The 14,180-nt window shown below is 45.7% G+C and overlaps 1 protein-coding gene across 4 annotated transcripts in view; it reads left to right on the top strand.

Annotated features, from left to right (window-relative positions):
- The window catches only part of RMC1 (regulator of MON1-CCZ1), a 1,737,150-nt gene that overhangs the window by 49,569 nt on the left and 1,673,401 nt on the right, over positions 1-14,180 (top strand). For all 4 annotated transcript variants that reach the window (XM_069620905.1, XM_069620903.1, XM_069620904.1 and 1 more), the window contains exons 2-3: positions 4,060-4,136; positions 4,638-4,722. In XM_069620905.1, coding sequence (XP_069477006.1) covers positions 4,060-4,136; positions 4,638-4,722 — 162 coding nt within the window. The remainder of the gene's footprint in view (positions 1-4,059; positions 4,137-4,637; positions 4,723-14,180) is intronic.

Here is a 14,180-nt window from a genome sequence, read left to right on the forward strand (position 1 = left end):
GAGATCCCCCAGTTATCCGGGAATAGCCTGGACAGATAAACATAAAATGCTATGCAGTCTCTATTGTACGTGTACAGAACGGACACCAAATATTTCCTGTTTTGTTCGACATCGGTAAGTGGGGCAAGCAGTAAAATGTTAAATCTTAATTTCATGTTAAGAGAGTGCGCAAATGGGATTGTTATTTATGTCTGTCAGATCATTTTCGTGACCCCACATGGTTTTTCTTCACAAAAATGTGCAACCATCCATCAAAGATGGGCAGTCGCTGAGTTGTTTGGAGTACACATGATTCCAATATTCCTCGCTAATAATTTCTAGGGCATTCCCTTGCATGTTCTGAGGTTCGGTTCGGACCATAAATGACCCAAATTCAATGTATGCAATGTGGATCTTGCCTATGCTACCCACGATAGGTTGGATGTCCCCTCACAACTCATTAAATCAATAAGTGCATCACGGTAATGGGCAAGCGCCTCATTATACCAGATTTGTGCCCAATGCAGAAAGGTTTCATCTTTACCATTTCACCAATGGATTTTAAATCTAATTCCAGATGACCAAAAATGTTAGGTGCACTTGTTGGAAGCATAAGAAGTCATATATATTTTTTTTTTTTTAAATGATTTTCAATTAAAGTTAGACGACCAGCTTTGCAGTGACCCCACGGTTCTGCACCGTAACTTGCAGCCCCCACCGCCTGCGACACATATAACTCTCAGACGGGATTTGCAACATTATTCCCATATTTCTTGGACAAATTCCCAATTGCAACACATTTGCGAGATAATGGAAAATTAGCTTTTTCCACGTGTTCATCCCACTTACCATTCCTGGCCAGGCGAAAGCCTAGGTAGTCCAACATTGCGACCTCCTCTACCTCTATTTCTTTAATTAGTATGGTTAAATCAGTAAATCTTTGTTTTTTCCCACCACGCTTAGTTCTTTTAACTGTATTGATCGTGAATACCTTCGTATCACAGAATATCACAGAATACGTGTACCTCCATGAAAATGAAATGCTGGGTAAACGCGTTCATTTTTGGCAGGCTCAGCGGGTGTGCGTTCCAGGACCATGAATTTAATTCGATGGTCACGCTAAAAACTTTACATTTAAACGATGCGTAAAAAGGTTTACACTTTTTACTCCTCAAATTGCCACTCTAGAGGCTTGCAACTGACATGCAAGTCTCTGACAATTAACTCAGTAGTTGTTTAGGATCATTATTGGTAACCTATTTGTTACTTTTTAGTGATATTCTTGATTGTATGTCAAAACCTTGAATCTCATAAATCCCCCCGTCATATTGTGTATTGTGATAGTCACAGTGCCAACATCGTATGCAGTGCCTAGTTCGCATTAGAGATGACTGACGGGACCAGCCCTGAACTATTCACCAACCCCCTGATAGAGCACCTCGTTAGGAACTACTGGGTCGCAAAGAAACTGCACATTCTGGACTGCATCTCCCAAAATGCACCAGGTTTGAAATACAAAATCTGGGGAAGATTCCACAATGTCTTTTTTTTATTTTTTTTTTTTTTTTTTTTTTTTAGGGATTCAGGGACAAACACTAGCACACCCAGACAGATCCTTTATCAACAGGTATGGATCCTCGAATGAAAAAACCTAACTGATCTCAAACCCCGCCCCTTCCAGCAGCAGTGCTTGTGAAGGGGACCGGCTTTCTCCCTTCCCTGCAGCATTGAAGGAGGGAAATACTTAGTTCACCGGCCCAAAGGAAAAAGCGATTTTGCACAGGTGGGAACTTCTGTCCCTTGTGAAGGCATTTTAACTACAGAAATCCAAATAACTAACTTCTGTGTAGGGAGACGGACAGGCAAGGTAGTAGCAGAGCAGCAGGCAAACACCAGCACCTGCCCGGGAAACAAACTGAAAGAAATCCAAAATGGTGGCAAGTCTTTTAAGGACTTCCTTGCCCTGGCTTGCCCTGGCTTGGAATAGGAAGCAAATTAACCAATCAATTTGAAAGTTTGCTTCAGCCAATGGTAGGGTGATGAGGGCTTTAAAACTGAGGATAAAATCCACAGTCGGTGTCCTCTGAGCTGGGAACTGCGAAGAGGAGTTTGTCTAGAAAGCTGGAGAACACAAGAGAAGGGGAACCCATTGAGCCCAGAAGAGAGGGATGTGCTGCAGTAATGGGGAGCAGAGTCTGTTTAACCTCAAATGAGGGGTGTGCCCCAGTGAGGGGTAGAATAGCCACTTGAACCCTAGAAGGTGGTGTGTTCTAGTGAGTGGAGACAAGCCCCTTGAGACCAGATGAAGGAGGCCCTTGATCCAATAGAGGGCAGGGGGTGATGTAGTAAGAGAGAGTGACTTTGATCCCCAGAAGAGGAGATGAGTAACAGAAGAGGAGAGCCCCATGAAACCTAGAAGAGAAGTGTGATACAGAAAAGAGCGAGAAGGCGAGAGTAACATAGATCCCCAGGAGAGGGGATGTGTAACAGTAGGGGAGAGAATCTTTGCCCCAGAAGAGGGGAGAACATTGTGGAGAGGAGAGCCCAAATAAGTGGAGGACTTTTGGGAAACTTGGCAAAGGAAGGAAGTCTTACAATCCCCAGTGAGGAGAGATGCCTTGTGATTCCCAGAAGAAAGGAAAGAAAAGGAATTGGGCTCTAGAAATCGCTAAGCAGGAGACCGTCCTGTCTGGAACTTTCTGTATGCCTTTTTTGTTGTGCAGCCCTGCTTTCAAGGACTACGTTTCTCAAGAACCTTTTTTTACAGCCATCATGAAACCATTTCCATACAATGGTGTTATACTCTACCTTTGCTTAATTAACCCTCTTAAATGTATTCAGGTGTCAGAACTTGTGTGTTCACACGGACATACATGTGACAGTATTCAATTCAGGTTTGAATATCACAGCAAAAGAGCCATGCCAAAATACTAGAGAATGCATATGCCTCTAAAAACACCACCAATGGCATTCCCTATCAGCTATCTATACAGTCGTAAAGTGGTGCAAGTATTGATGGTGGTTGAAAAGGGCAGTAACCTCATGTGTGAGGGGAGGAGGCAAGCCAGCAGCAGCGGTTTGGCCAGAAGCATGTAGATTTGATTGATTGAGGGTTTTATAACACGCGGCATACAAAACTTAATTGTATGTAGGTGCAATTGGCACATAGAATCATAGGTGGGTACAGCTTTCAGGACAGCTCATCTAGGTAGTAGTTATCAAATTCCACCTGGTTTAATTAAAAGGTAAGTTTTGACCGCTTTGTGAAACTGGAGAAAAGACTTAACTTTCTTGATCTCCCATGGAAGACTGTTCCATAGTTTGGGTCCACACACAAACATTCTCCTCTGTATACACATATATAGATCGAAGGGCCCAGGTTGGTTGATGTAGGCTCAACCTCTCTGCCAGGTATGAAGGAGTGAGGTTATTCAGACATTTAAATATCATACACAGAATCTTGAAATTGATCCTATCCTCCACTGCCAACCAGTGGAGTGAACATCGCAACCCTGAAATGGATGATGGCTTACTCGCACCGAACACCAATATGACCACAGCATTCTGAGCCCTCTGGAGATGATGGATTTGTTTGGCCGGGGAACCAGCTAGTAAGCTGTTAAAATAATCTGTGAGTTTACCAAAGCTACACACCGTTATTATTGCATAGAAAAGGTCTATTCCTTATATATTGCTACCCTGCCTTGCTTTTTAAGGTCCGATGTTCCACACTGCACCTGACCTGTGCCGACACTCGCTCACTCCCTTCTCCTCCTGTGTGTCTGAAAACCCCTTCTCATTCCTGTAGTTCACTAAGGACATCGGTACTGCCTGGTTATTGTTTCCCCACCTTCACTGAATTCCTCCCTGTTTGTCCATTTGGTGGCACTAAAGATGAGCATCGGAAAAGAACATTGCAACATGGTTATTTCCCTTGTTAGGTGGTTGTCCATGTGAGCCTACTTTATTGGTCTTTACAGTTGTTTTCAGCAGTACAGTCAAGGTGTAAATCTATGAACGGGATAGTTTGCGAAAATGTATGTTACTACTATTTACCATTACCTCCAATGTTTTTGATAGGTATTTGCTGTTCGGACTGGTGGGACCACTGGGGTTGTTGTGAAAGGACCAGATGACAGAAATCCAATCTCGTTCAGGTAATTGTGGTTATGGCATTTTCTCATTAAAAGTGGAACTGTCCTGCGCTCAAGCTCATGCCGCTGAACAAATGAGCGGAGGTAAATTAGAACTATGGTGCATTAGAACAGAAGCATAAAAAGATGACCGAAGTGTGATTGGATGGATGAATTCGTTGAATTCAGAAGGTCTGCCCTTCAGTCCAATATAATTGGGCTCTTTGGTGGTAGTGTCATGCCTTCCAAACGAAGGGAGCTAGTTTTTGTATCCTCTAGTGTTACCACTGTGTTGGCTCCACTGTGTTGGCTATCAGTTGCCCTTGACGGTCAGCATACCAATACCGTAATGATTCAGCTACAAAAGGCAGGAAAGCCGAGTTGGTTTTGCTGATTGACTGTACACTATCGCATTCTGCAATACGTCACCTTATTTTTAGTTTATAATAACCTTTGATTTCTCCACAGATGTATATGTTGAGTGTGAGCAAAACGTTACATTTTTCTGTGACCTTTATCTTTAAGGATGGAAGACAAAGGCGAAGTGAAATGTATCAAATTTTCCCTGGGGAACCGAATTCTGGCCATTCAGAGAACTCCAAAGGCAGTGGTAAGAGAACAGTTGTTGTGAGAGATCGTGTAATGGAGTTGTAGTGCTCCTAAGCTTGGCTGACCATTAAGCGATTGTTCATTCTCTAGGCAAACCTCTCAGAAGTGTAATGTATATGTGAGAAAATAAAAATGAATAAAGGAATAGTCTCACCTGCATGCATTCCTATAATTATTTAGCTTGTTTTTGTTGTTTGCCGGCATGCTTTTTTGAAACCATGAGCACTTCCTTTTTTCATACTGGGATTCTTTGGATATTAGCACCCCTGATAATTTGCTGAAGGGATTTTGTCACCATTGCGTTTAAGCCAGGCCTGGAAGCCTCTCCAGAAATAAATTAGCAGATTCTTCTAAAATTCAGTATTCATATATGTACTTGTTTTGAAATGCATTCTAAAAGGGTGACACTTTCAAGCAGAAATCTTGACGTACTGAGATGCATTTTGAAATATATTGTTTGCTCTGAAACACAACTTGGAATGGATTGTGTCCCCCCCATGTATTCCTCATCTTTGATATTCGATATCCAGCTTCAGTGGCTTCGGGTATTTTTTTTCAGCAGAGGGCGATGTGCCTCAATGCAGTTGATTTGATGTCCCTCGAGGGCTTCCGTCTCGAGGATCATGTCATTGAAGGTATATATGGCATGTGCAGCGCCCGTTGGCTTCAGTTCCATTTTTCCGAGTAAGCTTATGCTTTGACAAACTACGGCATTCTTCTTTTGTTTTAACTACGTGATAATGTCTTCTTCCTCGATACCTACTACCCCGAAGACCGGGTTCAAGATGTGTCAGGACTGTGATTCTAAGATGTCGTTCATTGACCCACACCGAGTTTGTCTGTGTTGTCTCAGGGTGGAGCATAATACCTTGGCCTGCTCCAAATGCCAGTCAATGACCAGAAAAGCTCTGAAGGAGCAAAGGGGGAAATTGGGGATAGGTAAAACCCCCCAAAAATACCCATCGACTGAAACCTTCTTCGGACGAACTGAGAGGCGACTCTCCTCGAAGGTAGAAGCTTAAAAGATCAAGGTCGAGGAGTGGCTCCCACCACTCATCGTCGTCGAGGAAGTCGAAAAATAGGCACCACATGTCGCCTTCTTCGACTTAGTCGTCAGACACCTACCCTGAGAGGGTATCTTGTCCCACGAAAAGCTCTACACCTGCCAAATGGGAAGCATTTATATCTGAAATGCTGAAAATATTTCAAAAGCAAAAACCCTCAGCAAGCCATGCTCCTACTGCGCCTTCCAAAGTAAGGAAAGGGCCTGAGCCAAATCCTGCGTGCCTTCGAGTCTGGGACGAAGGCCCGATCCTCATCGAGAGCTGTCGAGGCCTCAATGCGATAAGTCATCGAAGGATCTTTTGGAGCCGTAAGTCCAAACATAAGTCGAGGTTGTCCACCCCATCGACGCCAACTGTGCCTTAGACGCCAGCTGCGCTCTCGACACCCGTGGCACCATCATTGCCAGCTGCGCCATCGACGCTGGTCACGCCTTCAATGCCAGCTGTGCCACCTAAACCAATGGCGACATCGAAGCCGAAAAAGATTTCGACTCCTCGAGCGTCGAGTTCAGTTTCTTAAGGCTTCGATGCCTATCCCAAACGAGACCTATATTCCTTTACCAAGGAAAGATTATTTCAAATCTTTCACCTTTTGGTCTCCAATTTGGTACACCAAATGTGCCTGAGAACTAAAGAAGAGTCTAGATTGAAAGATCTTTATGATAATTTACACATGGCCAGTGGGGTAGACACCTCACCAGAGCTGGATTTTGGTAGACATGAAGCTGATGAGCATGCAGATGCTTCATATAGACAATGTCTAAAGTTGTAGACTATTTGGGGTGGAGTAGGCCTACCCTCCCCTTTGAACAGGATGATCTGACAGACATCCTTGATCAGGGTCTGCAAATGGAACTTATTTTACCATTTCATATCGCTCTCCAAAAAAGGGTGGCAGTAAATTGGGAGACGCCAAAGACTAAACCGGCAGTAAACAAAAACCTGACCAAAAAATACTGCCCTTCCAGTGGTGACCCTGACTACTTGTCAAAACACCCCACTCCAGAGAGTCTGGTGGTACAGACAGCTACCACAACTTCCAAGCAGGCAGCTTATCTAACTATCCCACCAGATGGGGATGACAAGAGAGTAGATGGATGGGCAAGCAAAGTATTTTCTGCAGGGAGCATGGCGCTTAAATCGTCCAACTCCACATGGCGCTAGCAAAATTCTCATTCACTTGGGACTGCATTTCCATGGCGGCAGAGCACATTCCTGAGGGGGGGTGGGGGGAGACAGGTTCTTGGCTATTATTAGAGATGGCAAGGAACCCATGTGTGTGTCTCTTGAATCGGGTCTGGATTCTGCTGACAGCATCAGCAGAGCCATGGCAACAAACGCCATAATACGCAGATTTGCGTGGTTGAGGAAGTCGGGATTTGCACAGGATGTGCAATCCAGACTCCTAAACATGCCTTTTGACTGGTCTCACCTTTTTGTCAACAAGACTGATGAAAGCCTTGAGAAGTTGCAGACCTCAAAGGTGGCAGCCAAATCCTTAGGTGCTGCTATTGGGCAGCCTCAGCCATTTCACGCCAGTGGACAGCCTTAGAGGGGTAAATCCTTTTGCTACTACTCCTCAGTTGGAAGAGCGAGAGGAATGGTCAAAGAGGCCAAAAGAAGATTCCCTTGTGGAGGACTGGGGAGAGGTGCGAAGGCCGCTGAAGCAGGGGCATCCTTGCCAACAGCCACTGCATCCGCCACCTCAAAACCTCTGAGGTCTTGAGTCACAAAACACCAGTGGGAGGCAGGCTGTCTCAGCATCTGAAAGAATGGCAAGACTTTACTTTGGATGCTTGGGCATGAAACCATAGTCCAAGGTTACAGCCTTCTGTTCATTCAGAGACCTCAGAACCATCCACCGGGGAGCCACTCTTTGAGGGTTCCAGATCCGTGTCTTGTGCAGGAAACTTTGACCCTTTTAGAGAAAGGCGCTATAGAAACGGTGCCTGTAGCGGAAAGGAGCAAGGGATGGTACTCTCCTTATTTCCTAATACCCAAGAAGGACGGAGGACTGAGACCCATCTTGGATTTGCGATACTTGAACAAGTTCCTCAGGAAAGACAAATTCAAGATGGTCGCACTTTCTCTGATCCTTCAGACCCTCCAACTCCAGGATTGGACGGTGTCATTGGACCTTCAGGATGCTTACTTTCATGTGCCAATTCATCTCAAACACAGAAAGTACCCGAGGTTTGCCGTTGGTGGTTCTCATTATCAGTTTCTAGTTCTGCCATTCGGGCTGACCTCCACCCAAGGGTTTTCATCAAACTGATGGCATTGGTGGCAGGAAAAGGGGGATTTACGTCTACCCCCTACCTGGACGATTGGCTGATTAGGGCGCGTTCTCCCGAACAGGTTCTGGATCATCTCAACGTCACCTGCCACTCTCTTTACAGACTGGGCTTCTCCCTCAATTACAAAAAGTCCCATATGACACCTTCTCAAAAGCTCCAGTTCATCGGGGCTGTACTGGATACATCCTTTGGAAAGAGCTCGCCACCCGAGGTGAGGGCTCAAAACATTCTACAGATGCTCTCCAAATAGCGCCCAATCTCTCCCGGCCTTCGATTTCTTTTTTTTAATTAGAATTTTGTAAAAAATGTTTTAGGTTGATCAGCCTCGTGGCATCCTGCATTTTTCTGGGTTCCATGTAATAATGTCACCACAAAAATCTCGCCATGCAAAAATATCGCTGAAAAATGGCTGTTTTTTGTGGTGACATTATTGCATGGAACATGCGGGGGACAACCCCGCAACCCCCAAATGTATTTATATTTTTTTAATTTTTTTTTTTTGGCCCCTGTCCCCATATATATTGTCATCCAAATAATATTGCCACGACATTTTCGCAGTGATATTATTTACGGCGACCATATATAAGGCGATATTATTACCTGATACCTTTTTCTGTTGCCAGAGGCTCGCCTGAGAATGAGATCCCTTCAGTGGGCCCTCAAGACACAATGGTCCCATTTCTCAGGAAACCTGTCGGACCTACTTCCGGTTCCAAGCAGGGTCACACAGGTTGTTTTGTGGTGGGCCTGTGAGGACAACATTCTGAAGGGAGAACCTTTTTGGCAAACATGGCCGGAGATAACAGTAGTGACGAATGCCTCACTCATGGGGTGGGGAGCCCACGCCAACTATCTGACATTCAGCGGTCGTTGGTCTCTATCAGAGTCCAAACTACACATGAATCTTGTGGAGCCGTGGGCAATCGGACTTGTGCTGAAGGCTTTTCTGCCCTCTGTACGGAGAAAGAATGGCCTGATAATGATGGACAACGCTGTGGCCATGTACTACCTCAACAAGAGAAGAGGTGTAGGGTCACTACCACTGTGCAGAGAGGCAATACAGCTCTGGTACTGGGCAAAAGGAATCTCTCTATCAGCAGTTCACCTAGCCGGAGAGGTGAACACATCGGCAGACACTTGGAGCAGGCAGAGCACAGTCTCCCACTCACAAGTGGGAACTAGCTCAGGAAGTCCTTCAAAAGATATTCACCCTTTGGGGAACCCCTCAAGTGGATCTGTTCGCAACCAGTGTCAACCGGAAGTGCGAACTGTACTGCTCCAGGGAATTTCCTCCAAGAGGTTTGTAGTGGACTGGGAGTTTTCACTCTTGTATGAGTTTCCTCCAGTCCCCATCATTCTTCACAGGATCAAGAGGTTGAGAAAGTTCCGGAAACACATGATCCTAATTGCCACGGATTGGGCCAGGAGGACGTGCTACCTCTTCCACTAAGAGAGCACCTTCTCTCATGAGAGGAGGGTTGGGTTCTCCATCCAGAGGCCTAGACACTCAGCCTTCACGCATGGTTTATGAAAGGCTGAGATACAAGGATTGGGACCTTCCGGATGACGTAATGGAGATTCTGCTTTTAGCCAGAAGGCCAGCAACAAAGTCCTTGTACCGTTGGAACAAATTCTGCAGCTGGTGCAAAGGCAAGAATGTAGACCTTTTTTCTATGCAAAACACCAGAAGTGTTATATTTTCTACTATACCTAGCCAATCTGGGGCTCCAGGGTGGAACCATTAAGTACTATTTGGCGGCGCTATCCATGTTTAAGTGCTCGTCGGAAGAATGTTCATATTTCAAAATCTCACTGGTGACACAATTTCTAAAGAGCTCACCAATGTCCCCCACCCCCCTCTCCATGCCTCCCCGTCACCTAAATCTCCTTTCCAAGTTCCAGTTTGGGACCTTAGTCTGGTAATCTGGTACTAACATTTCTAATGTGTGCACCCTTTGAACCTTTACATTAATGTCCATTAAGGTTGTTAACATTCAAAACCATTTTCTTGGTAGCATTAACTTCAGCCCGTAGAGTGAGGGAATTGCAGGCACTATCATCCAAGCCACTCTTTACTATCTTCCACAAGGATAGGGTTGGTCTGAGGGTTAAGCCTTCATTTTTACCCAAAATCATTTCTGATTTTCATGTAGGGCAGAACATTGCATCGCCCACTTCCTATCCTCCATCTCATCCTGGCAAAGAGGAGGAGAGATTACATAGATTGGATCCACGCAGAGCTCTGAGCTTTTACATATCTAAACTATCCAAACTTAGTATTGATGGTCCACTTTTTATAGGCCATACAGGTTACAGTCTGCGTCAGGCTGTGACAAAACGGACCTTATCCAGATGGATAATTCTGGCAATTTCAGAATGCAACGGGCTGGCGGGAAAGGATCCTCCAGAAGGATTAAGGGCCCATTCAACCAGGGGCATGGCTAACTCTACAGCCCTGCAAAGGGGTGTACCGATAAAATAAATTTGTGAGGCAGCAATCTGGTCTACTATTCACACGTTCACAAATCATTACTGCCTTGAGTCTTCCCTCGGTCAGGATGGAAGCTTTGGAAAAGCTGTCCTCCATTCGGTTCATGGAATCCATTGAAAACTAAATTCGTACTCCCTCCACCAAAACAAACACTGCTTTGAGAATCTATCAAAGATGAGGAATACGTGGGAGGACACAATCCATTCGAAGAACAAGTTACTTACCCCCTGGTAATGGTCTTTCCACTGGATGTTCCTCCCACGTATTCCTCATAACCCTCCCAGCCTACCCCACAGTAGAATTACCCATGCTATTACAGCTTTTGCTCCTTCAAAGCTTAGTACGGTCAAACCTGTGGTTATGCAGGTAGTTTCTACTGTAACAAAAATAGAACTGAAGACAGCGGGCGATGTGCATACCATGTATACATTCGATGACATAATCCTCAAGACAGAGGCCCTCGAGGGACATTGAGTCTACTGCATCGACGCACAGCACCCACTGCCCAAAAATAAATAAATTCCAAAGCAGCTGAAGCTGGATATTGAATATGAAAGATGAGGAATACGTGGGAGGAACATCCAGTCGAAAGAACGCTACCGGGGGTGAGTAACTTGTTCGTATGTGGTTGGACCAAAACCCCAGTGCTATGGGCCAACTCCAGAAAGTTTCCTAGTGTGATGATCATGCAAAAGAGAATAGATGAATCACATATACATTGTTTTAATGTCTTGGGTGATATCAAAGGTGCAAATCTGAACAAAGATGGCGTCTTATATATCAGCTTTTACCTTGTTGCTTTAAAATGTTGGTAGAAATGTATGTGCAGATTTGAAACCCACGTTATTTTGCGTTTGTATTATGCTGCAGTGTGTAAATGTGATACAGGTTTGCAGGGGTGTTGCTAGGTTTGTAAAAGATCTGGGGCTAAAGCCCATGCCAAGTTTAGACGTCACATAATTATATCATATGAACATATGCGCCATGTTGTACTTTCGAGCATTGATATTGTATACTATACTTCTCATAGTCATTTGAAAGTACTGCACTATCATGTAGCTATACTGCCACTCCGAAGTGTGAACATGCATCCAATAGTGCTAGGTAATACTTTGAGGTTATATAAGACCAAGAAAAGCCTTTGGACCGGACAGTCGACGACTTGCTGTGGATTAATAAATTGTATTTAAGCAGCAGCTGGAGAGCTAACGGTTTGCAACATTAGCCATACAGTCGCTTGCCGCTGGTTGTTGGGCTGACAAAGTGACGGGATAGCTAGTGGCCTTAAGTGGTGGGACATAATTGATTGAATTATACAATGTAGCGAGAAAGCGCAGCAAGCGAGCCTAAACTTGACCTGGGAGTTATGGGGAGGGGGGTGTTCTCCACCCCCCAACCCGTGAGAACATTTTTGAAAAAACCATGTCAAAATCCCACATATTTCAGCACAACTTTTCCAAAATAACCAGAAAAATACATATGTTTCTTAGTGATCTAAAGGACTACCGGATATTGTACCGCTAATCTGCGACCATCGATAAGCAAGGCGGAATGCAAATATCCAATATAACATAACTAATAAATGGAAACCTTTCCAACTCCAACATAGCTTTTTAAACAATAACATTTGAGGATTTATTCCATTCTGAGTTGCATTTAGTATTAATGCAATATGAACAGAACATACTGCAGTAAAAATGAAAGATGCATTTTCACTTCCAACATAGGAGGCAGGACAGCTGAAGCAGGAACTTGCATCAGAAGCCGGCTCGCAGGACCCACCCATCCCCTGTACAGGCAAGGGCGGTGATTAGGGACTGTCCACAAAGTGCTAACCACCTACTAATCCCAATGTACATTTAATTGTAGACTAATGTTGGGACTCGGGGCGAGCCTGTGTGAAATAAACAAATGTGTATAGCGGTATCACATACCTGTGGTGTATGATTGTTTTTTTATTTAAAAAAAGGATAGAGGTAGGGGGCGTGGCCAAGCGGTGGACCGGCAAGACCTGTCTCCCGTGAGTTCCAGGAGAGATATCCCTGTGGGCCTGAAACTAGCCTGAGAAATACGTTTGCCCGAATGTGATCCCCCTGAGTGCTCGCCCCGATCTGTTAGCTGAGTCAACGGTTAGCTGCCATCACAAACAGGCGAGCCGCAAGCCCCGAAGATAAAGTAGCATACTTCATCAAAATGGCAGCCGTCAGGGGAAGAGGAGCAATAGCCCGAGCCCTGACACCCACCAACACATGCCAAGCCTTTGGCAACAACACCAAGCATTGGAGAGCCAGAGACGTCAACCCACCCTACTGCCGGCAGCACCGGGATCTGGAGGCCCAGCAACAGCCGCTGGGTGCCCAGCAACAGCCGCTGGGTGCCCAGCAACAGCCGCTGGGTGCCCAGCAACAGCCGCTGGGTGCATGCACTGATTGCGTGCTGCAATGAGGAAGACCAGCAGTGAGTCAGCGACTTCCGGGCTCTTCGTACTCGGCTGTCCTGGGTGGGCACTTCTGTGGGTACCCTGCATGGCCACTGGAGATTCACCCTGCAGCTCGCGAGGGAGATGGAGGGCTAGACCTGTCTGCCTGTGGCCCGTTACGAGCTCCTTTCCGCCCATCTGCACACAACAGCCCCAGCCAGTGCTGCAAGGGGCCCAGGACAGTGAATTTGGCAGAACAGCCTACAATATGGAATCGGCCTCAACAACAAGTCCCCGCACCTCCCCCCTGACCCCCCACCTAGCAAGCTAGGTGGAGGGGAATATGGTGAAGTGGGGAGAGGGAGTGCAAGACATTTCCGCTAAGCTGTTTGAGACACTGCACCTAAGCCAATAATAGGTGAGGAGCGATCACACCACCAAGAGGTTGCCTTGTTTGAGGTCCTTGCAACTGAATGGAAGGGACAGACCTTTGCACGCTGTCTCTTTCGTGATCAGTTACTCCGTGGGACGGAACAGAGGAGAGCAGGGGTGTACTGGTCTACTAAGCACTGATTGAGGTGTGGGAAGCCCACAGACACGATCCCTGATATTGCTTAAGCTCCCAAGTTGCACAGAGGACTAGCTACACCGGAGGGTATGTACACCCAAGAGCAACTGCACCGCTATTCAGGGCCCCCCACACAGAGTGCTGTCTGGTGATGGTTGGTATATATCCTGCGTATGTAATCCTGTCTAAAACCCCAGCGAATGCTAAACAAGGGGATATTAAGTCCATGCTTTCTTCACCAGATACCAAGCAGAAGCAACAGCAGATTGATACGGTGCAAATCCACATCCCCCAGATGGCTGACGAGCAAGAGGGTGTGTTGGCCACTAAGTCAGACCTGAAACTCTGGAAAAAGCCCCCTGTGAGCCTGCACAGGATCAGATGGAACTTCAGCAGCAACTACTCACAGTGGAAGTTCAAGTGGAACAGATCTGGATCAGACGGGGAAAATATTGATAATTGCTTGCATCGGAAATTGTCTGGGTGAGAGGGCTTCCTCGACAAGTCAAAGATCAAGACCTAGAGTTTGTGGGAGTAGTCTTTGAGGAGTTGTTGGGTTATAGAAGGAAATTGGATAATCCTTAACAGGACACAGAGTATACTCCTCTGCTCGGATTAGG

This window comes from Ambystoma mexicanum, chromosome 5q (assembly GCF_040938575.1).
Source record: "Ambystoma mexicanum isolate Mex_15411 chromosome 5q, UKY_AmexF1_1, whole genome shotgun sequence".
Taxonomy (NCBI): domain Eukaryota; kingdom Metazoa; phylum Chordata; class Amphibia; order Caudata; family Ambystomatidae; genus Ambystoma; species Ambystoma mexicanum.